General features: G+C 36.3%; 1 protein-coding gene across 3 annotated transcripts; it reads right to left on the reverse strand.

Moving 5' to 3' along the window:
* Window positions 1-5,873: 5,873 nt before the first annotated feature.
* On the reverse strand, window positions 5,874-24,644 carry LOC102508610 (zinc finger protein 790). Of its 3 annotated transcripts, none has more exons than XM_032488002.1 (5): window positions 23,615-24,644; window positions 13,960-14,041; window positions 12,583-12,706; window positions 12,219-12,314; window positions 6,735-8,416 (listed from the first exon to the last, which is right to left on the reverse strand). In XM_032488002.1, the coding sequence occupies exons 2-5, from the start codon at window positions 13,966-13,968 to the stop codon at window positions 6,735-6,737; spliced, it is 1,911 nt and encodes a 636-aa protein (XP_032343893.1). In that variant the 5' UTR covers window positions 13,969-14,041; window positions 23,615-24,644. The 3 variants fall into 3 exon arrangements, with proteins under 3 accessions (XP_006180478.2, XP_032343893.1, XP_014411119.1); XM_014555633.2 differs by having other exon boundaries at window positions 12,583-12,709; window positions 23,615-24,452; XM_006180416.3 differs by lacking the exon at window positions 13,960-14,041 and having other exon boundaries at window positions 5,874-8,416; window positions 12,583-12,709.

The raw sequence follows: 24,644 nt of genomic DNA on the forward strand, positions 1-24,644 counted from the left end.
ACAGGAAACTAGTGTTCTGAAGCAGTTACTGCATTTTCTTGAAAAATCTTGTTGCTGAGTGCAAAATTTCCTATATATTGTGGAGTTCCTTTAAATACACAAACATTTCTGGGAACAAATAAATGTTTCCCAATTAAATGAAATAGAGGATACAAACAAGCTATATTCCTGCCTTTAAAATTCTCAATAAATGAGTTCTTCTATCGTCTTTCTAAAAAAAGTCATTAAAAAAACTTATTGGAAATAAAAACAAAAATAAACAAATGGGACCTAATCAAACTTATAAGCTTTTACACAGCAAAGGGAACCATAAAACAAACAAACAAAAAAACAATCTAAGGACTGGGAGAATATATTTGCAAATGATGTGACTGACAAGGGCTTAACTTCCAGAATATACAAACAGCTCATATAACTCAGTAACAAAAACAAACACAGAAAAACCCAATCAAAGAATGGCCAGAAGACCTAAACAGACATTTCTCCAATGAAGAAGACGTACAGATGGCCAACAGGCACATGAAAAGATGCTCAATATTGCTAATTATCAGGGAAATGCAAATCAAAACTACAATAAGGTGTCACCTCACACCAGTCAGAATGGCCATCATTAAAAGGTCTACAAATAGTAAATGCTGCAGGGAACTATATTCAGTATCTTGTAGTAACATATAATGAAAAAGAATAAGAATATGAAACATATATATATGTTTTCATATATATATGACTGAAACATTATGCTGTACACCAGAAATTGACACAACACTGTAAACTAACTACACTTAAATGAAAATAAAAGTGCTACAGAGAGTGTGGAGAAAAAGGAATGTAAATTGGTGCAGCCATTATGGAGAACAGTATGGAGTTTCCTTTAAAAACTAAAAATAGATTTACCATATGATCCAGCAATTCCACTCCTGGGTATATATCTTCAGAAAACCCTAATTTGAAAAGATACATGCACCCCAGTGTTCATAGCAGCACTATTTACAATAGCCAAGACAGAGAAGCAACCTAAATGTCCATCAACAAACAAATGAATAAAGATGTATGTATGTGCTGAATGAATATAATTATTTATAATGAATAGAAGAAAAAAATGAAGGAAAACTTACAGATTTTTTCTTAAATGCTGAATAAAAATTTTTAGAATAATAAGTTTACATAAAATTAAAGAATTTAATTCTTTAATTCTCAAGTTCATTATAATGTCATATTATATCCTAATTTTTCTTTGTTTTGATAAATTCTAAGTGATTTCTATTAGCTATATAACAGTCAATCTGAATCATAGAATTAAGAAAATAATTTATGTTGGACAATAACCTTAAGACTTCTTCAACTCTGAGAGAATAATCTAATATTTATGCATTGGATAATTTTCTTATAAATCCACCATCCTTCCTTATACATTTTCCTTGTTCCCGAGATAAAGAACATTGATGTAGCATGTATCAGAATCACAAAGATGTCAAAACTAGCACATTCATTCAACCACAAAGTGGACCCTGTTTCAAGGTTTTACCTTTCAGAGATTCCCATGGAAGATTCCCCGATCTCTCTGTAAGCAGGCCCCAACCACTTAATGAGACTGAGGCCAATCAACGTTAAACAAAATTTATCTACAGACATAGGTCTATGGAAAACCTCAGAGCTTTCCTGTGTGCAAAGTCCACACCTTTTCTTTAATCACACTTCAGATCTGAGGAGGGGTAGTGGGATACCTCTCTATGGTATAAAAAGAAATATATTTGGTCCTTGTCCAGGTTCCTGGCACAGGAAATGAAAACACTTCAGGGCACCTTCTTTTTTCTTTTGCAAAAATTGAACTCCTCGTTAAATTAAGTTACATACTTAATTTTGGACTCACCAACAATAATACCAATATTACCATTAACAAAAGACAAGTAAAGCCAGTATAGATTTATTTGTATTTCTCCTTTGTCCTTGAGATACAGCTTTCCTCTAAGTCAAAATATTTTAATAGCACTTGAAATTATAATTATGTTGTTGTGTAATAAGCTGATGCTGAATCAAATTCACTTGTTTTGATATTTAGGATGGCTATTTTTTCCCTTTGACTTCTTTTTTTTTTTTTTTAAATAAAAGCCAACATGTCAAGTATCTGCACAGATACACAGTCAAAATATAAAACAAGGTACAACAAAAGATAACTACTTTCCATCCTTGCCCTCTCCCAAATGTTGTTTCTTCACTTTCTTTCTGAAAGTACAGGCATATATAGTATTCCTCCCTTTTCACAAATATTAGCATAGTATACATATTATTGCACTTACCTATTTTTTCATTTAACGTATCCTGAAGACCACTCCATAGATGTATACAGCTGTACAATACTCCAATGTACATACACATGATGGTTAATCCAGCCAATTTATGCTGCACATTTGAATTGTCTCCAGTCTGCTGTAAAATGCTCCATGTAGCATTTTTAAAATTCTTCTGTTCATATCACATTTTGTAATTTTACCAGTATATGTTTAGGACAGAAGCAAGAGTGCTGGGTCTTATGGCATATTCATGTAAGATTACACATAGACACTGTTCAATTCTCTCCTATGAGTTGTACTATTTTGCATTTTCATTAGCAGTGTGAGAGTCCTTGTTTTTCCAGTCTTGTCAACAGAGTATTTTAATACCTTGTTGGATTTTTGCCCATCTGATTGGTATGAAGTGGGATCTCAGTGTAGTGTAACTTATAATTTTGATCTCAGATCTCCGGTTGCTTTCTCCTTATTTCTGGATTTCTGAGTTACAGTTATTTATGTCTCAATTCCAAGGCTACAAATAAATTCACCTATGTCTTCTTGCAGTACTTGTATAGTTTCTCCCCCACCCCACAACCCTTTAAAAAAATGTTTATATCTCTTGACTTGTTGGGAATTTACCCTGCTTTATACTGCCAGGAATGAATCTTCAGTTTTTCCCCTAAATTTTATCCAGCTGTACTAAAACTAATTATTAAAAAGTTCTATATAAGTCAGTGAAGTTAGAATTCTCCCTCACGCCATACACAAAAATAAACTCAAAATGGTTTAAAGACTTAAAACATAAACCTCCTAGAATAAAACATAGGCAAAACATTTTCTGACATAAATCTTAGCAGTGTTCTCCTAGGGCAGTCTACCCAGGCAATAGAAATAAAAGCAAAAATAAACAAATGGGACCTAATCAAACTCTAAGCTTTTGCACAGCAAAGGAAATAATAAACAAAACAGACAGACAACCTATGGCATGGGAGAAAATTTTTACAAATGATGTGACTGACAAGGGCTTAATTTCTAGAATATATAAACAGCTCATATAACTTAGTAACAAAAAAACCCCCTAACAACCCAATCCAAAATGGCATAAGACCTAAACAAGAAATTCTCCAAAGAAGACATACAAATGGCCAACAGGCACATGAAAAAATGCTCAGTATCACTAATTATCAGAGAAATGCAAATCAAAACTACAATGAGTTATTCTCTCACATCAGTCAGAATGGCCATCATTAAAAAGTCCACAAATGATAAATGCTGGAGAGGGTGTGGGGAAAAGAGAACCCTCCTACACTGTTGGTGGGAATGTAGTTTGGTGCAGCCACTATGGAAAACAGTATGGAGATTTCCTCAAAAAACTAAAAATAGACTTACCACATGATCCAGCAATCACACTACTGGGCATATGTGTGGAGAGAATGCTGTAATTCGAAAGGATACATGCATCCCAAAGTGCCTACCAGCACTATTTACAACAGCCAAAACATGGAAACAACCTAAACGTCCATCTACAAATGACTGGATAAAGAAGTTGTGGTATATTTATACAATAGAATATTACTCAGCCATAAAAAGGAATAAAATAATTCCCTTCGCAGCAACATGGATGGACCTGGAGAATGTCATTCTAAGTGAAGTAAGCCAGAAAGAGAAAGGAAAATACCATATGATATCACTCATCTGTGGCATATTAAAAAAAAAAAAAAGACACAAAACTTATTTACAAAAAGAAACAGACTCACAGACATAGGAAACAAACTTACAGTTACCAGGGGGGAAAAGAGGTTGGAAGGGATAAATTGGGAGTTTGAGATTTGCAAATACTACTATATGTAAACTAACAACAAGTTTCTACTGTATAGCACAGGGAACTATATTCAATATCCTGTAGTAATGTATAATGAAAAAGAATATGAAAAGGAATGTATGTATGTATATGTATGACTGAAACATCATACTGTACACCAGAAATTGATAACAGCATTGTAAGCTGACTATACTTCAATTAAAAAAAAGCTATTTCCCAAAATGGTTCTAGTAAAATGGCTCCTGAAAAGGTGGTTAGGGAAAAACTAAGGGCAACTCTGTGTTCTATAAGGTAGACTAGAAAAGATATTATCAATATTCACAAATATATCAATGGACTGGAGTTCAAGAAGCATATATCTCAGGCATTCAAGGAGCTTCAGAAATTCACCATGAAGGAGATGGGAATAATAGACATGCACACTGATACTAAACAAGGCAGTCTGAGCCAAGAAAAAAGGAATATTCTATACTTATCTGAATATGGATGTCCAGAAAGCTCTAAATGTTATGTTTCTCAGTGTATTTGTCACCTTAAAAAATTTAGTCAGCATGAATGAAATAGCTTATTATAATAAAGTGATATGTCAAAAAAATCTTCATTTTCCCCACGAGTTGTGAAATTCTATATATAAGACAATAATTCAGGAGGGAACTACTGCTCCCTAATACTGTTTAACTACTGTTAAATAACTGAATTGTAAATGCACTAAATATACATACATATACTCACAATTCCTTAATTCATGTAATACTAAAAGGCACCAAGAAAATGCACATGGTATAAATTTATTCAGTGCCAAACTGAGGTTTTCTTCATTGATATCTTGCTGTTGTCTAATAGAATTACCACTCATTTAGAACAGAGCTAAAACATTCTGAGTAAATACCATTTGACTACTGTACTAGTTTTTTTCATTGTATGTTCATGACTGAAATTATTTTGGAATTTGTTGTTCAATGGCTACTCTACATCAAATTTTATTATCAGAATTATGTTAGTCTTCTAGCATGAACGAACAACTTTTCCATAGGATTTTCTTTTCCTTCGGGAATAGCCTGAACAATTATCTGGTACTACATAATTTAAAAAAAAACATTTTTTCCCCAATTGATCCTTTTTATTTACTCTCAAATTTTAATCATTTAAAAGTATTTTCCTAGAAAATAAACTATACCTTCTATATTTTAAAACTGTGTCTGATACACTTTATATATATATATATACACATTTACATGACCTTCAACAATTATATAACATTTCTCCCTTCTTATAATGTGGAGGCACTGCCAAAATCTAGCAAATAACAGTTTTCCTCAAAGAAACATTTTGGTTTAAAATTTTAAAATCTTCTCTATTCTTCCACGTTTTCACATTATTTTCATCAAACCTTTCCATCATTTGGGGCAGTTGCTCTTACTTTAGCTTGTTTAGTTGAGTAATCATTATTTAATCTGGCAAATATTTGGACCCCACAATACTACAGGCACTGTTCTAAGAGCTGGAGATACAGTGGTGACAAGAAAAACTGTCCTCAGATCTTCCTGGTTTTATACATAGAGCAGTTTCCATTGAGAAGTGCTCTGGTCACATTCATAGATTTGATTTACAGGAGTCTCATTATCATTCACATCCAAATAGCCCATAATTTCACTTCTGATTTACTCATTAACCTGAGAATTGTTTACATATGTAGCATTAATCTTCCAAGATGTTAGAATTCATTTGGCCATTCTCTAATTTCTAAATTTTAATAGCGGTGATAAAATGGTTACGATGTCTGGCTTTAGAAATTTATTAGAAACAAATCACTTCCAAATGCCTTTAAAAACGCTGAGCACTTAACACCAGCACTTTCACTAAACCATCAGGCTTCCTCTATAGTATGAGGGATTTTTCGATGTAGCAAATGAAATTAACACTGATTCAAAGTTTTCTTCACTTCATTCTGTTTTACTGGTTTTTCTTCAGAATTAACATTCTGCCGTTCAGTAAGACATACATACAGATGGCACATTTCTCTATAATCATTATACTTTCAAGGTCTTCCTCTCATAGAAATGGTCCAATACTATTGTTAATGATGATCATTAAGTCATTTAAATCCTCAAACTCATTTAACCCTTACAATCTAACAAGTAAGCAAACAAAAACAAAATTGCTACTTTCCAAAAATTAAGAAGTAAGATGTACTGAAAATAAGACATGCCAAATAAGTTGCATGACATAACACAAGGCTTTCCCAGGTTAATTACAAAACATAAATTTGCCTTTCGTAAGAATCTGTGGAAGTGCAACAAGATTTAAGTAGTGATGGAAGGTTTCTCTATAAGAATTGGATTTAAACTCTGTATCAGTGATGTGGAGAATGTTTTGAGAATATTCAAAAAGGATTCACACTGTTATCTCATTCATTTGGTTTTACTCTGATATTCTGTAACTGACAACCAATCAGTAAATGTTCTTCTCCTCTGTTAATACAGATTGCAATAGGAATTCTTTGCTATTGAGTGTGTTTTGTGCTCCATCAAAAGGTTTTCCAATATTACTTACACAATGGGTTTTCTCAAAAGAAGGAATTAACTGACATCAATTAATGAATCATGAATAAAGACTTTTCTATATTTTTATATCATAAGATTTCACAATAATGAAGTAAAGTGAGAGTTTGGAGAAAATGCTGTCTCAAGATCTTTATATTCATACGATTTCTCAAAAGTGTAAATATTCTGGTGTTGAGCAAAGTCTGAGTCATGACTAATGGTATTCCCATAGTCTTTCCATTGATACGGATTCTCACCATTGTGAATTTTCTTTTCAGTAAAATATAAATGGTGACTAACGAACTGGTCACTTTCCTTACATTTATAGGATGCTACCTCAGTATGAATTTTCTTATGTCGTGTAAGCTGGGAACCCCAGATAAAAGATTTCCCACATTCTTTACACACATAAGGTTCCTCACCAGTATGTATTCTGTGATGTCGTGTAAGTTGTGAACCCCAGAGAAAGGCTTTTCCACATTCTTCACATTCGTATGATCTCTTTCCAGTATGGATTTTCTGATGTCGATTAAGTTCTGAACCACGAAAAAAGGTCTTTCCACATTCCTTACATTCATAGTTTCTCTCACCAGTATGAATTTTCTGATGTCGATTAAACTCTGAGCCATGAAGAAAGGTCTTTCTGCATTCCTTACATTCATAGAGTTTCCTCTCATTATGAATTTTCTCATGTTGAGCAAGGTATGAGGCCCAAATAAAAGTCTTCCCACATTGCTTACATTCATAAGGTTTCCTACCAGTATGAATTCGCTGATGTCGTGCAAGGTGTGAACTCCAGATATAGGCTTTTCCACATTTCTCACATTCATAGGGTTTCCTGCCAACATGAACGTTCTGATGTTGAGCAAGATTTGAACCACGAATAAAGGCTTTTCCACATTCTTTACATTCATGAGATTTCTCACCAGTATGAATTCTCTGATGTTGGGTTAGATGTGAGCCACGAGTAAAAGCCTTCCCACACTCCTTACATTCATAAGGTTTTTCACCAGTGTGAATCCTCTGATGTTTAGTAAGATGTGATCGCTGACTAAAGGCCTTCCTACATTCATTACATTCATAGGGCTTCTCACCAGTATGAATTCTCTGGTGTCGAGTAAGGTCTGAGCCACAACTAAAGGCCTTCCCACATTCCTTACATTCATAAGATTTCTCACCTGTATGAATACGCTTATGGACACTAAGTTGTGAATGAAATCTAAAGGCCTTCCCACATTCCTTACATTTAAAAGGTTTTTCACCAGTATGGATTCTCCTATGACCAGTAAGACTTGAACGCAAACTAAAAGACTTCCCACATTCTTTACATTCATATGTTTTCTTAGCAGTGTGAGCTGTCTGATATTTAGTAAGCTCTGAATTAGGAAGAACAATCTTGCCACATTCCTTATTGTCACAAAATTTTTCACCAGTTTGAATTAACTGATGTTGAATACAGTCTGAGCTAGAATAAAAGGCTGTACTACACTCTTTAAATGCATTCAGTTTCTTTCCTATATCAAGTCTGTGATGCAGATTAAAAGCTGTGTCCTGGTTAAAAGTGGGAATTTTTTCACAGGAGAGTAAAACATGCTTAAAACATTCTTCCTGATTTTTCTGTAGTGTTTCAAACCGACTTTTGCTCTCCCAATCACCTCTAAAACATAAACATTCAAGGCTACATTTTTTACAAATTTCCATTATTTCCCATTGAGGAAATTCTCTGTGAAAAATGCCATTTTTTGGTGATAACTTCTTGGTCTGACACCTGGACTGCATGTCTGAAAAATAAGAAGATAAATTCATACAGTTTTACTGTTCAAAAAAATAAAATTTCCAATGCTGACATAAGAGTTGAATCCTAAAATAAACAGAGCATATGAAATGTGAATGGCTTTAAAAATTCTCAAATTCTGGGCAATATGAAAAAAGCCTAAAAAATAAATAGAAATTTAAAAGAACTAATAAAAGTTGAGGCAGGTGATTAGATATATAAAGTTTTGTTTGGGTCAAATTCATCTGAGGAGTTCAACAACAAAAAAAGATTGTTCAGGTACTACCCCAATCATGGAATACCACTTAAAGATTTAAGACTGTTTCACCCAGTATGGTATAATCAACATTTAGCACATGTTAAGCATTAAAAGATTAATTCTATAAAAAAAAAAAAAAAAAAGAGGTAAGTGCCATTATTTTTCTCCAGTGAGAAATTTATCTATGGTTTGAATCATGTTTCTTCCCATTTCTCTTTTTTTTTTTCCATTTGGATATTTGTAAATTTCTTCACTCCCTAAAAAAATTTTGACCCTGTTTTTCATTTTATCTGCTTGAATTTTTCTTATTTTGCCTAATTTCTCCTTGCTTCAGCATTTCCTTCATTAATTCTTTTAAGCAATATTTATTTGGTTAAAGGGCTTGTGCACAGACTCACTCACCCCAAGACTCAGGGAAATAGCAGCAGGTTGAAAAATGCCTAGTCCATTATCGGAGATTCATTTGGTAAAGCATCTACTGGAATCCACTGGAACTCTCTCCAGGCGTGGAGGTGCTGGCGAGCGCCATTTTTACGCTCTCCCTCTACCTTGCTAGCACCAGTGGGTGGTGCTACCCAGAGCCCCAGTCAAGCTCGTGACTGGACTTGTCCCAGCCCAGTGTGCCCCACGGCCTGACCCAACCCATTGGGTGGTCTTGCCCTAGCCTGGTGCCCCCTCTTGTGGCCCCACCCAACACAAGTCCAGTCAACACAGGGGATGACCCAAGCCCACTCCCAGGTGCAGTCCACAAGGGGATAGGCCTTGAATGCCTGGCTCTGAGGGCCAGGAGGGCTTGTTTCTGGGTTCCATGAGACTGAAACAATCAAAGTTTTTGGCAGGCTATTACTCTCAGGGTACTACACAGACAGCAGACTGAAACACAACCCCAGTCTTCCAGTTTTTCAGCAGAAACTTTGCTGGCCAGAATGGGAGTGGCGTGATCTATTCAAAGTGCTGAAAGCAAAAAACTTCCAATCAAGAATACTCTACCTGATAAGGCTATCATTCAGAATTAAAGGAGAGATAAAGAGTTTTCCGACAAGCAAAGGCTAAAAGAGGTCACCACCACTACACTGGCCTTATAAGAAATGTTAAAGGGGCTTCTTTAAGCTGAAAAGAGAGGGCACTAATTAGTATAAAAAAATAGGAAACTAAAAATCTCATTGGTAAAAATAAATATATACTAAAGGTAGTGGACTAAACACTAATAAAGCTAACATAAAAGCTAAAAGACAAAAGTAATAAAGTCTGTAACTACAATAATTAGTTAAGGGATACACAAAATGAAAAGATGTAAAATATGAAACCAGAAACATAAAATGTGGGAGAAGGGGAGTAAAAATGCTGAGTTTTAGAATGCATTCAACTTAATTTGCTATCAACTTAATATGGACCATACACACACACACACTGATATCTGTAAGCCTCATGGTAGCCACAAAGCAAAAACGATAGTAAATACGGAAAAGATAATGAGAATGCAATCTTATTTAAAAAAAAAACAGTAAAGAAAGTCATCAAACCACAAGGGAGAAGAAAGAAACAAGATATAAGAAAGAACAGGCCAAACTGCAATTAGGGAGAACATGTCCTGGCTCTATGTTGAAACATGTGTGAAACAGTTATGGGTGTAAATAAATAGTTACAGGTTGTTTAAGATAATCATACAGTTTTGTATGACTTAAAATAAATTTTCAATTACTAATCAATTAATTATCTTAAATTAGTTGGGCACATGATCTTTTAATTTTAAATCTTTTGGCTGAGAGATTTCCTATGTGACATACAACTATCATTCCTTGTGGAAAAAGCCCAGGAATAACTGACATGTACCAATAGTGGTAACTTTAGTAACAAAAATGCAAAACAACCTTAATATATAACAATGTATTCATAATATGTGAAAATAAACCAAAATAGAAAAGGTACATGGTAGTGTTTAAGGAATAAAAATATAAGACAAAATTATATATACCTTATGGAACACAGGAAGTTTTAAAAGCATTTATTTTGAAATAATTTGTAAAGATAGTCCAAAGAGTTTTCTGTACCCTTTGCCCAGTTTTGCCCAATGAATATATCTTACATAATTATAGTACAATATCAAAACCATGAAATAAACATTGGCACAATATGTGTATAATTTTACATCATTTCATCACATACATGGATTCCTATAACCACCATGACAATCAAGATACAGAATTAGTCCATCACTACAAAGATGCTCTCTCATGCTATCTCTCCTTTTTTTTTTTAATTGGCAGGGGGAGGTAATTAGGTTTTATTTTACTTTTAGAGGAGGGACTGGAGATTGAACCCAGGACCTCAAGCATGCTAAGCATGCACTCTACCACTTGAGCTATACCCTCCTCCTCATACTATCTCTTGCAGTCATAACCACCCCGCCACTGCCCCTTTCTTAACCCTTGGCTGTCACTAATATATTTTCAATCTCTATAATTTTGTGATTTCCAGAATGTTGTATAAATGGATTCATATAGTATGTGAATATTATATGTCAATTACATTTTTGAGATTAGAATTTTTCATTCAGCATGATATCCCTGAGATTCATTAAAGTTTTTCCACATATTAATAGCTTGGAAAAAGAAAAATGTTAAAACATAAACATAGATTCTGGAATTTAAAAACATGACTCCAATAAGGAAATAAAATTATTTTTTTTCCTTGATATTTCAAATAAAAAAGAAGCTCCAAGAGTATGTTACTTCGATCTGAGTCCTACCCATTACAGGAAATTCATCAATTATCGAATAGTTGCCAAATATACCCCTTGGTTCCTTTTGACAGCCAGAATCTGTCTTTTATGACACTGTACTCTCTCCTCATTGTCTTTCATTAGTCCTAACCTCTCTCGTGCCATTTCCTCTTCACAGTAGCCAGACACCATAACAAAGCAGCCTATTAGGCATTCTCTTAATGTAGAGCCTACTTTGCAGAAATTTATCAAAAGGCTCCAGTCACAGAAAAGAATACCAAGTTTCTAAATTGATTACATACTCTGTTAACCCTTCTTAACCTAAAATGAAGTTAGAAAATCAATAAATATTGCTTAAAAGAAAGGATTAATGAAGGAAGTGCTGAAGCAAAGAGAAACTAGGCAAAACAGGAAAAATTCAAGAGATAGCAGATAAAATGAAAAACAGGCTCAAAATTTATTTAGGGAGTGAAGAAATTTACAAATATCCAAATGGGAAAAAAAAAAGAGAGAAATGGGAAAAAACTTGATCCAAACCATTGATAAATTTCTCACTGGAGAAAAAGAATGGCACTTACCTTTTTGTAACATGAAGGAAAAATGAGAACACTGACATGAAGCGGTATTTAAAGGTAAAGAGAATGTTCATTTGGAAATTCACTTTGAAAAGGTTACTTTTATTCCTAGGTCTCAGGCCTTTATCTACAGGTTTTTGGCCTCTGCAGGGGGAATTCTAGAATAGTATTTCAGAGGTGTTGCTTCCTCAGTAAACAGCCAGACTGCTATCTGCAGTGATGGTCCCCTTGTGCCTGCTCAGCCCTCACTCACCTGGGCAAGGTCCTCCTGTCTCATTCTTCAAAACCATCCAGGGCTCTTTCCCCTTCTCCAGTAAAGAGAACACATCTGGCTGATAAATGCAAAGTCCTGATCAGAAGATAAGAAATAGGAAATTACCACATGGTAAGGCTTCTGTAAGTCCCTTAGTTTTTAGGAAGGGCAAGAAAAAGGCATAAAGGATTTGTAAAGAATAAGGAGGATGGAGGTTCCCAATGATGATGACTACTGCCAAACTTACAAAGCATAAACCATTTTCCCAGAAATAGGTCAGAAATCCCATTAGACACTTGAAAGACAATCCAAAAACTCACAATGTAGAAATCAGGAATTTCTGGGGTCAAAATCTGAATCTTACCCAGTGAGACCATGTTGCTGTAGTTCTCCAACATCACATCTCTGTACAGACCTCTCTGTTCCAAGTCCAGGCACTCCCACTCCTCTGGAGAGAAGTCTACAGCTACGTCCCTGAACACCATCAACTGCTGAAATGACAAACCCAAGCACCAACAGTGAAATTAAAAGAAATCTTTTAGATGTAAGATGAAATGATGGAAAAGGACACTACAGGGAGTGGTATACATACTGAGCAAAAAACTGGAGTTAGGTGCTTATAGTATGGGGGGAAATGATACAGAAATTAGTGTCTCTGAAGCCAAGTGCCTATATGTTCTTTTGGATTTTTGTTGTTGTTTTTCATTAGTGACTCTTTTTTTTAAAAAAAAAATTTTGTATGAGGTAATTAGATTTTTATTTATTTATTTTTAGAGGAGGTACTGGGGATTGAACCCAGGACCTTGTGCATGCTAAGCAAGTGTTCTACCACTTGAGTGATACCCTCCCCCGATATGCTCTTAAAATCCCCTGTTGCTTAGTCACAACTTTGTTACGATCTACCAGTAATAAGCACCAAGACAACAGGACGGTCACCCAGGATAACAGATATCATATGAATGAGCCCTTTGTTGATCTCACTTACAGGCTACACCAGCCTGGAATAATCAACTTCAGATTTATTATGTGTGAAAAAGTTTTTTTCCCTTAAGTTGAAGTTGAAAAGATTCTTTTTCCAATTTTTAAATTTTTATTTATTTATTTGTTTGTTTTTATGGAGGTACTGGGGACTGAATGAGGATTCTTAAGAGATACACTCCCTAACTGAATACTATTTTCTGTGAAGAATGCATAAAATCTCTGGGCTCTTGGCTAAGTAGCTGACAATGAACACATGTCTTGCTAGTGATACTAATCTCTCACTGATTTCCTGGAGAGACCCCAGCTCTCTCTCAACTCAACCTTCTATTATACCCTCTATCTAAAAGCATGACAGAGTGCCATTACTAAAGTGAATACCAACCAACACCAACTCCCATCTTTCCTAACTGAAACACCCCATTACATAGAGTAAATAAAAGCTTTCACGTAGTGTGTCCTTTACAGCCACTCAGTTACACCTTGTTGAGCCACAGTTTAGAAAACAAAGTCTCTCCTATTTCCTTTAAGGGAATAATTTCTCCTCCTTCAGTGCTCTGTCTAAGTATTAGGACCCAAGAAGTAGTGAGTGCCATGCTGGAGAGAAGAGGGACATCTAGGGAGGGCACTGCACTGTTTCATGGCTATCATTTACCACACTGAATACTGATTCAGGTAAGCAGTTTAAGAATAAGGAATAAAAATATTCACATGGTGTGATATAAATGGTTATAATTTGGGAGAGGGGCCAATTCCAACTCACATGGGTCATAATTTAAAATTCCAAGAGTTGCTCAGTCTTCTGGATTCCTCTCCTGGTGAAACAGAGCCTTCAGAGAACAGAGCTAGAGGGAAGGAATAATGAAAAGTCAGGCTTTCCTTAGAGCTTTAAAATGGACTAAGAACCATTCTCTTCCTTGAAGGAAGGTCAGAGGGAGTCTGCAGAAATCCTGGTCCTCAAATGAACTATCTACAAAACAGAAACAGACTCACAGACATGAAGGACAAACTCATGGGTACCAAGGGGTAAAGGAGGTGGGAAGGGATAAACTGGGAATTCCAAATTTGCACCTCTTGAGGAGTGATGAAAATGTTAGCTATCTTGATTGTGGTGGTGGTTTCATTGGTGTATACGTCTATCAAAATTCGTCAAATTGCACATCTGAAATATGTGTAGTTCACATTACAGGAATCATACCACAATAAAGGTGTTAAAAAAAAAAAAAGAAATCCTGGTCCTATTCAAAACCCAAGAGACTCAACTCAGGATGAAGTTTCAAAACTGAATCTGAAACAACAAACAAACAAAAACCTGAATTTGAAACAACAACAATAAAAAAACTGAATTTAAAACAAAAAAACAAAACTGAATTTGAAACAACAACAACAATAAAAAAAGATGGAGTTTCAGTCCAATTAGTTATTCTAAATCATGACATGGATCAAGGTATTCTGGATACAAGAATAGAGCATTTGACTTGCTCTGAATACCCTCTTTAACAATATGCACCCCAAGTTAGACATCCCCAAGGGAACTCTCCAATCTGTGTCTGACACTGGGGATCCAGATAAATATGTCGCAGGACCTGCCCTCAGGGAACTCACAGTCAGAAAAGTAAAGAAGCAATCACAATATCGTAGGAGCTAAAGGTTATCATGGCTGTAGAAGAAGGGGAATCAAGTAGTTCAAAGGAGCCCAAACCAAACTAGTTACTAAGGGAGAGCTTTCTACAGCAGATGGCACTTAGCTGTCTTAAGGGGCTTACCAGAGAGGACAGGCCAAAGGAAGAAGAATTTTTAAGCAGAGGAAACAATATGTCAAAATTACACATAGTATCTTTGTGCATTCAAGGAGTACAGGGTTGAAGAAAAGACCAATGACAGATGGAGATCTGTGTAGCAGGGACCAGATCATGAAAACTCCTCAAAGATAGGCTGTGGAGTTAAGGCCTTATCTTAGACATACTAAGAAATCATTTTACATTTTAAAGTAAGGTTTTAAAATATTTCTAATTACAGATACAACAAAGTTGGTGTGTGAGGGCAGAGGAAAGACTGATATACTCAATCTGGGAAGGGGGTGGTTCATGAACATTTCAGGTGAAGCATATAGTACAAATTTGCCTTAGGAGACAGACAATTTCAGTGGTATAATAGGACTTTAAGTGCTTTGGAAAAAGAATAAAGAGCTGGAGAACAAATTATGCATGGAAATACACTTTGTGTTGGGAAATGGAAAGGACCTGAAAGATTATTATATAGTTTCAGGGAAGAATTACAGTTGACCTTTGAACAACGCCCACCCTCACACAGTTAAAATATGCACATAACTTTATGGAGTTCCTCCATATCCGCGGTTCTGCATCTGAGGATTCAATCAACCCAGGATTCAACCAACCAGGGGAACGTGTAGTACTACAGTATTTGTTTATTGAAAAAATCCATGTATAAGTGGACCTTCCCGGTTCAAACCCATGTTGTTCTTGGGTCAACTGTAGTTCTAAACCTGACATTACTCCCCTTGGAAACCATGTAGAGAGGAACAAGGAAAATAAAAGTAAATTCTAACCATCAGGAAACAGAAAACCAAAAACTCCAAATTACTTGGAAATGTGGCCAAAAGCAAAGGAAAAAACTACGTAGGAAACCTCAGTGATGCTGCAAAGAAAAATAAGAAATATTCATTCCCATGAGGAGCAGACCACATCCTAACGCGAGTTTCTGTAAGCAGGAATGATACGAAAAGAAGGTAACTGATGGTGAAAGTGGTAAAAGGATGCATGACGATGTCAGGGGGATTCAAGGTGGCAAAACACATAGGCTGCATTCTTAAAAAAAAAAAAAAAAAGCTTTACTGAGGTATAATTCATATGCTCTACAATTAACCCATTTAACATGAGCAATTCAATGTTTTTTTTTAAGCAAATTAATACATGTGCAACCACCACAATCTATTTTAGAGTATTTTCATTACCTCAGAAGGAAACCCTGTATCCTTCAGCTATTACTCTCCATCCTCTCAGCCCCTTACACTCTCGCTCTGCTTCTTCTCCAACCACAAGTAACCACTAATGTACTTTCTGTCTCTATAGATTTCTCTATTCTGGACTTCCATGTGAATGGAATAATATAATATGTAAATTTATTGTGACTGGTTATCACAATTGTGAAAACATTTAACATAATGTTTTCAAGGCTCATCCAAGTTGTAGCATGTACCAGTATTTCACTCCTGAAATAATGGCTGAATAGTTCTCCACTGAATGGACAGACAACATTTTGCTTACCTGTTCATCCATTATTGGACATTGAGTTATTTCCACCTTTTGACTATTATAAATAATACTGATATGATCATTCATATACAAGCATTTAATACCTGTTTTGTAGTTTTCACAGTATGAGTTTTATACTTCAGTTATTAAATATATTAATAAATACTTTATTTGTTTTGGTGCTATTGTGAATGGAACTGCTTTCTTAATTTCATTTTTGGATGGTTCATTCCAAGTGTATAAATATACAACTGATTTTATATATTGATCTTGTATCCCGAAACTTTGCTAAACTCATTTATTAGTTCTAACAGTGTTTCTGTGTGGTATTCCTTAGGATTTTCTATACAGAAGATTGTGTTACCTGAAAACAGAGATGATTTTACTTCTTTTCCAGTCTAGATGCTTTTACTTTTTTTGTTTAATTCCCCTGGCTAAAACCTCCAGTACAATATTGAATAGAATTGGCAAAAGCAGACATTCTTGTTTTGTTCCTAATCTTAGGGGGAAAACACTCAGACATTCACCATTAAGTTAGCTGTAGGATTTTTGTAGATGCCCTATCCAACTGAGGAAATCCCCTTTCATTCCTAATTTATAGTGTTTTTATAATGAAAGTGTATTGGTTTTTGTCAAATGCTTTTCCTATGTTTATTAAAATGATCACATGATTTTTGCTTTTTATTTCTATTGATATGATGTATTACATTAATTGATTTTTGGCTGTTCAGATAACCTTTTGTTCCTGGGATATATTCCACTTACTCAGTCATGTCGTATAATTCACTTTACATGTTGCTGGATTGGTTTGTTAGTATTTTGTTGAGAGTTTTTGTACTCATATTTTTATGAGATAAGCTCTGCCTGTTTTGCTATCAAGGTAATACTAGCCTCATCAAATGAATTGGGAGGAGCTTGACTATAGTTTTTAATTACAGCAAAGAAGACACTGTGGAACTCAGAGCTGACAGTAGGAGTCTTCCTGGAAGCAGGTTAGGTTCTGAACAACAAAGAAGGCCTGGCTATTCAGAGGGGGTCTCTTTTAAAGAAACTGTCTTCTACTGTAGTAGAGGAAGGAACTCCTGAGTGGAAGAAGCTAAAAAACTACCTTTGCCCCATTCCCCTTTTTCATAGGAAAGTGCCAGTGACAGATCTAAAAAAAAAAAAAATCACATTCCAAAAACAGAAACAAAATTAGAAACACTGTGTCCAAAGATACTGTTAGATAAAATTTTGAAAAGATTGCTCATAAAGAAAACTCACTAAAAAAGTTCAGAAAAGATTAAAATTATTATCCAACATTCCAATATGAATAAAAAAGAAACTTATGATATAATCAATATTAAAATTATGATATAATCAGAAGCAAGATTACATGCACAAGTGGTACAAAGATCTCAGGAAAGGGAAGGGAGTGACAGTAGACCATACATGAAAGCTAGCAGAATTCAAGAATGGAAGAGAACACAGGCAAAACCACTTTAGAAATGAAGAATAAATTACAAAGAGCACAAGATATGACAAATACCACGGAAAGTACAGCATGGAACAAAAAATATAGAAATTAGCAAATGGAACAAAATGAAACAAAGACAGACATGACAATTATTGGGAAAAAAATGAAAGTCTGAAGTGATCCAACTTGCAGTGCCCCTAAAAATGAAATCTAAATCAAGGAAGAGAATAAATGTTAAAGACTACATTTTTAATACTCAAGAATAATTTTCTGAAATAACACACAAATATACATAATGAAAATACACATATTGCAGGAGAAAATGACTCAAATTGTCCCTACCAAAATATTTCCTAATAAAATTATTAGACTAAAACCTATGAGGAATCAAAATAAAAATATCAAATAAGCTTTTTCCTATTAAGAAAAAGGAAATTCAGTTGTCATTAGACTTCTCCACTGCTAAATTCAGTGCTCCAAATAGTGAGGCAGCCCCTACAGTCTACTTGTGGAAAAACAAATGAGTGGAGTCAGAGATTTACATACAGACAACCAGGTATGAAGGAAATAAAGAGTTCTACGATGCAAGGATCTGGGGACTATTGTTCACACAAGCCCATTCTGAACTATTGGTGGACATATTTCAGCCAAAAAAGAGGCAATAGGGAAAAAGCCTATTTCAGCAAAAGCAGTGATGCTGAGCATATTTAAATGCAAATCTAAATCAAAAAGTAAGATGGAGATTATGTTAGCCTGCATGCTAGATGGCCCCCAAGGGTACCCAGTATTTGTTATTAACATTGTGTAGTTGCCTCCTACACTGAATAGGGCTGACTTGTGTACTAAGATGATGTTGTGGAAGGGTGGAATATGAGGATAGGTCATAAAAGATATTCTGGCTCCTATCTTATATACTCTTGCTGTCCTTTTGCTCTGGGGAAAGCCAGATGACAAGTCATGAGGACACTCAAGCAGCCCTATGCAGGTCCACATAGAGAAGAACAGATCTATTGCCAACAGTCATGTTAAAGAATCATCTTGGAAGGTGATCCTCCAGCCCCAGCCATGCTTTCAGATGACTGTAGCCCTGCCCAAAAGTTTAGCTGCAACTCCATGAGACCCTAAGCCAAACCTCCATGCTAAGCCACTCCTGAATTCCTGATCCACAAAAATGGTGTAAAAAAATAAATATTTGATATTTTAGGGTAATTTTATAGCAATAAGTGACTAATATAGTGATAAAGGTTATAAAATGGAAAATACACAAGTTTATCAATTACCTCATTTGTAGTAACTAAAAGAGAAAGGACATCATTTAAAGCTGAAAAGTCATGAATAGAAATTTAGAAATATTTAAGAATACAAATGTAAAGTGAGAGTAAAAATGTCAACTGCATTTCAATGTACATGTAAAAATTAAGAAATTAAAAATTATATTTCAAGTGATAGCATTTGTAATAGCAACAAAAATTCAAATATCTATTTAAAATTTAACAAAATATGTACAAGGTCTCTATATATGATTATAAATAAAACAGAAATTAAAGAATATCTAACGAATAGAGGAATTTAACCCATTTATGAGATGAAAGGCTGATGATTTTCAAGATGTCATTTATCCTCAATATAACAGTATAGGAAGGTTAAAAGTAAAAAGATGGTAAAAGATATACTATGCAAATCACAATCAAAAGAAAGCTGAAGAGGCTATACTAATATAAAACAAGATATATTTCAGAGCAAAGAAAATTACTAGGGAGAAAAGATGGTCTTCCCCAAAGGAAGTGTCCTTTGCTCAAAAACTTGAACAGATACTTCCCAAAGGACAGGCAAAGGACCTCAGTAGGCACTTCCCAAAGGAAGATACCCAAATGGTCAAGAGTCATTAAAACAAAAGCACTCAACTTCATTAGTTATAAGTTAAGAAAAACACAGTGCAATACTATATAGATCCACCATACTGGCAAAAATTTTACAGTCTGACAATACCACGTGTGAATGAGAAAGTGGAGTAGTTGGAACTTGCATAAACTGTTGACTGGAGCACTAACCAATTCAACCATTTTGGAAAACTGGCAGTACCTGCTTAAGTACATTTGCATACCCTATGACCCAGCAAGTCTCTCCTAGAAATAGACCTAACAGAAACGGATACACATGAATGCAAAATGACAAATACAAGAAAGCTCCTAGCATCATTATTCATGAAAGTCTGAAGTTGGGAAAATTCAAATGTCTATCAACAGTATGGTAACTGTTGAATGGACAAATATAGTTGGTATATTCAGGCACTGGAATACTAGTGCATTTAGCAATGCAAACAGTAAGGTGTTTCTACACACAACAATATGGATGAATCTCACAAACATAACGTTGAACAAAAAAGGCAAAACAAAAGGCTGAATACTGTGATTTCACTTATACGTAAGTTCAAAAACAGACAAAATTGATATATGGTGGTTACTCTGGGGAAGCTACTGACTGAACATGAGTGCAAGAGGGACTTCTGGGATGTAGGCAATGTTTATTTCTTGATCTGGCACTTACTACATGGTGTTCCCTTTGTGGTAACTCAAGGAATACAGTTTTGATTGTATTGGTTTCTTGAATGTATTATCATGTATATACTTGCCTGCATATAGGATAAACTTCAATAAAAAGTTTATTTTACAAATTATGGAGAAATGTATAAGGCAAATGCAAACAAACAAAAATAAGCAAGGGCCATGATCTTGAGCATGTGAAAATACTAAAGTCTAAAATTCACAATAAACACATAACAATTATGAGTATCTATTTATCACTTTCATAAAGCAGAAGTTACAGGTTATACAAGATAAAATTTCATTAATAATAGAGAAGAGAATTTTAATACATTTTTCTCAATCCAAGATAAATCAAGTAGAAAACAAACAGCTATAAACTGGCCATATATCAAAAAGAAAAATTTATTAAATCCCAATGTTAAAAAATATGACAATGCAGCAAAACTATAAATTAAAAAAAGAGGGGGCCTATGTGCTTTACCTAAAGTCCTGAATTTTATCAATAGGAACTGAGTTCCCCTCATGTCACAGGGCCCAAAACCCTTCCACAGCACTGAGGCTAGGACACTACACCACTGTATTAGTTTTCTACTAATGAGTAACAAATTATCATAAATGCAGTGGCTAAAAACAATACAACTTTATTAACCTTACTGTTAGGTAAAAGTCAAATGTGGTTCTCACTGGGCTAAAATCAAGGTGTTGGCAGAGTTGTTTTCCTTTCTGCAGGCTTTAGGGGAGAATTAATTTCCCTATGTTTTCTGGTTTCTAGCGGCCAACAACTCTCCTTGGCTCAAGACTACCTTGCTTTATCCAGCCAGCAACTTTGCATCTCTTGGCAACTTTGCACCACTGTTCCGTGATCACCTCTCCCTCTGACTCTAAACTCAGCTGGAAAAGGTTTACTGACTTTAAAGATCCATGTGATTAGTTTGGGCCCAACTGGATAATCTAGGATAATCTCCTCACTTCAAGGTCCTTAACTTAAGCCTATCTACAAAGTCCTTTTTGCCTTGAAAGGTGAGATATTTACAGGTTCTGGGGATTAGGACCTGGACATCTTTGCAGAGGCATTATTCTGCTTACCCCAACCACTCTTAAAGGTTCTATCCCCGGCTTCCCTCTTTCAAAGGGCATACTCAAAACTCCACCTCCTTCTATCCAAACACTACCTCTCCAACACTGTCGTGAAAACCAACCAGAATAAACATCAAAATTCTCTTTATCCATCTTTATGAAATGGAGCAGGACCCTAAAGTGCCTTGCCAGGAGAGAGCCTCCACCACCCAGTCTCCCCATATGTCCTCTGCCTGTCTTTTGCCTGCAGAAAAGCTTTAGTCAAAGAATAAATTTTATCAGAGAAATGAGAAAATGCAGAAACAAAGGAAAAGTAGTCAAGCAGGACAAAATAATAATAGTTTAATAATTAAGCAAAGGCAAGGACCTTTAGTTCCTCTTGAAGGGCTATAAATAATATTCTGAGCCATATCCTTTGAGCTGTTTTGTAGATACTGAAACCCCACCAGATGGGAGAAGTTAACTACATGATGACCAGACTGTAGCTATGACATAAGCTGCCACAGTTCTGAGAAACGGCCTCAAGGAAATGGGAACAAACCCACGCTGGAACTGAAGATTAACTGTACATAAAATTAAAACAATAAAGATGATGCTGATAAGACCACCACATGACCAATTTCAAGACAACTGTCAGTTTCTGCATGTAGCTCCCTCTCTTCACCTACACACCCTGAAACTCCCCCTTTAAAAGCTCTTGCCCACCACTTGTCAGTGGGGAGTTGGCCTTTGGACATGAGTCCACTATGTCCCTTGGTTGCCAGCCTCTAGAATAAAGAAAATTTTCCTTTCTACCAACACTTGCCTCTTGAATATTGGCTTACAAGCAGCCAGATCTGAATTTCGGTAACATTTACGTCCATCATAGAAGTCCTAGGCTCTGTGGTCATCTTTCTTTACAGACAGTGTACTTCCCATCAGTTGGATGTCCCTTTTCTCATCACTCCCCAATTCCTGACACTTTCCAGTATGCCTTCTGGAATTCATAACTCATTAATAACAAATCCCTTTTATCCTCAACCACTTCCCTGAACACTCCCTTCATCTTTGGGTCTAACAGAAATCTGGCTCTCTCCAGAAGTCTCTTGCAGCTCTCTCAATTTTTTTTTTTCTCCCTATAGCCTCTTGCCACTGAGTCTGGAAGTGAGACAGGTGTCATCCTTGCTCTTAGAACTTTTAGACCTTCCTCCTCCACAAAAGCTCTACTTTTGAATTTCATGCCAAGAAATTATAAATAACTCACATCTCACTACTGCTGATATCTACCAAATACAGAATAATTCTTTCCCCTTGTTTCTGAAAACTCACGGTTCATGGCTAGTTCTCTGCAATACTACTACCCTTCTTCTATTCCTGCAATTTCAATACATCCACACAGATAAGCCTGGCTTACTTACCTTTCCCTTCTACTTTTCCTTCTCTAACGGTTCATTCCCACCAGCATACTGATAGGTTATTTCTCCCCCACCAGTTGCTGTTCCATTTCTCTGCTTATATTTACAAAGAAACTCTTGGAATACGTGGTTTACACTGTCTCCTACTCCCCTTCCCTCATTCTACGTTACCCTACTCCAACTAACAGCCACCACAGAAACTGCTCTCCACACATTCAGGAATGGCTGTGAATGTTACAAAACGCAATGCTCAGTTCTTTGTTTCTGGCCCCACAGCTGCTGTTATCGCATTTACACAAACAGTCACGCACATGGTGACGCAGTCACAATCCTATACGTGCACAGTCACACCTAAATAGTCCATTACAATCACATACAGCTCCAGTCACCCTCGCATTGTATACACGTGTACACACACACACACACACACAGTTCTACGATTCTCGTGCAATTACCCTCACCCCTCGGTCTTTTATCAATTTCACACAAGCACCGAAGGTTCTCTATCGCGACCGCTGGCGCGCGCGGGGGCACAAACAACTCCCTACTACCTTCCCTCCCACACCGCCGGTGAAGCCTCAGACTCCGAAAACGCTAGCTCCTCACTGCCTCCCCCCGCGGCCTCGGCCTCTCTGGGGTCATTCCGCTTCCGGGTCTCAGACTCACTCACCTGGCTCTGCGGTTCCCTCAAGCCGTGGATGTTCCTCAGGGACTCGCGGTGAGTCCCCCGTCCCGTCCTGAAAGGGCCGATGCGCGGACAGGACGCTGCCTTGGGTACAGTGGACATTGGGAAATGTAGTCCGGAGCCTGGGCTGCCTTTAAGAGCCTAGAGCCCAACGGTCTCAATTCACAGCCCTCGGTCTTGGACCCTATTCCTTCGCTCAGCACTGTCGTCCTCACACCGCTCATACCCGTGGGCAGAGCGCTTCAACGAGTTTCAGGCCGCGTTTAGAACACAAGCATCAACTGTCGACGTGACGCTACTCTTCCTCCGCCAACCAGAGCGCCTCTCGGAGAACGTGGACAATAAACCATCGCGGTCTTTTGACTGGAAGGGGCCGAGATCGCGGTGGCCCCTGGGAAATGTAGTCCAGAGCCGTGGATATCCCTCTTGAAGGAGGGTGCAATTCTTTTCATCCCAAACTCGCCACCTGGGACTCCGACAGATGTGGTATGGCAGAAAGGTCCTGAGTCTCTGTAGGCTTGGGGGTCGGATGAAAGGGAGGCTCTTATGAGGCACCATTCGGGGGGTGGGGGTAGGGGGATCCCTGTCCTTGGGATCTCCTTGAACGTTCACCAGGTGTGTTATCCCTCACATCCAAAAATACGTACCTTGTTCCAATTACCCTTAAAGTGTTGGTTTAAATTAATATTCATGGTTGCGTTAGTTGTTTTGTAAATGTTATTCGTGTCCGACCCATTCTATTTGCTGAAATTAATGCTTATCAACGTTTTGCATTTGCTTCCTTTCCTGTGTGCTTAATTATTTACATGTATAATTTTCAATATTTTTAAAATCGTCTGGTAATCTTTTAAAATGTTTTCTTGAATTTTTTTTATTGTGAAATAGAAAATACCTGAAGAAAAATGCATAGAGTGTGTAAATTCAGTGTAACTCAATGCAAGTGAAGAAACAGTATTTTGTTCATATCTCAGGAAAAAACGCCCACCTCATGTGATCATTTCTGATCCCCGGCTCC

This window comes from Camelus ferus, chromosome 9 (assembly GCF_009834535.1).
Source record: "Camelus ferus isolate YT-003-E chromosome 9, BCGSAC_Cfer_1.0, whole genome shotgun sequence".
NCBI classification, from domain to species: domain Eukaryota; kingdom Metazoa; phylum Chordata; class Mammalia; order Artiodactyla; family Camelidae; genus Camelus; species Camelus ferus.

Coding starts and splice junctions, on each gene's coding strand:
- LOC102508610 (XM_006180416.3), bottom strand. CDS start 23,731: ATGTCCACTGTACCCAAGGCAGCGTCCTGTCCGCGCATCGGCCCTTTC. Junction 12,710..23,614: donor TGAGGGAACCGCAGAGCCAG/GTGAGTGAGTCT, acceptor TTGTCATTTCAG/CAGTTGATGGTGTTCAGGGA. Junction 12,315..12,582: donor CAGCAACATGGTCTCACTGG/GTAAGATTCAGA, acceptor TCTTCTGATCAG/GACTTTGCATTTATCAGCCA.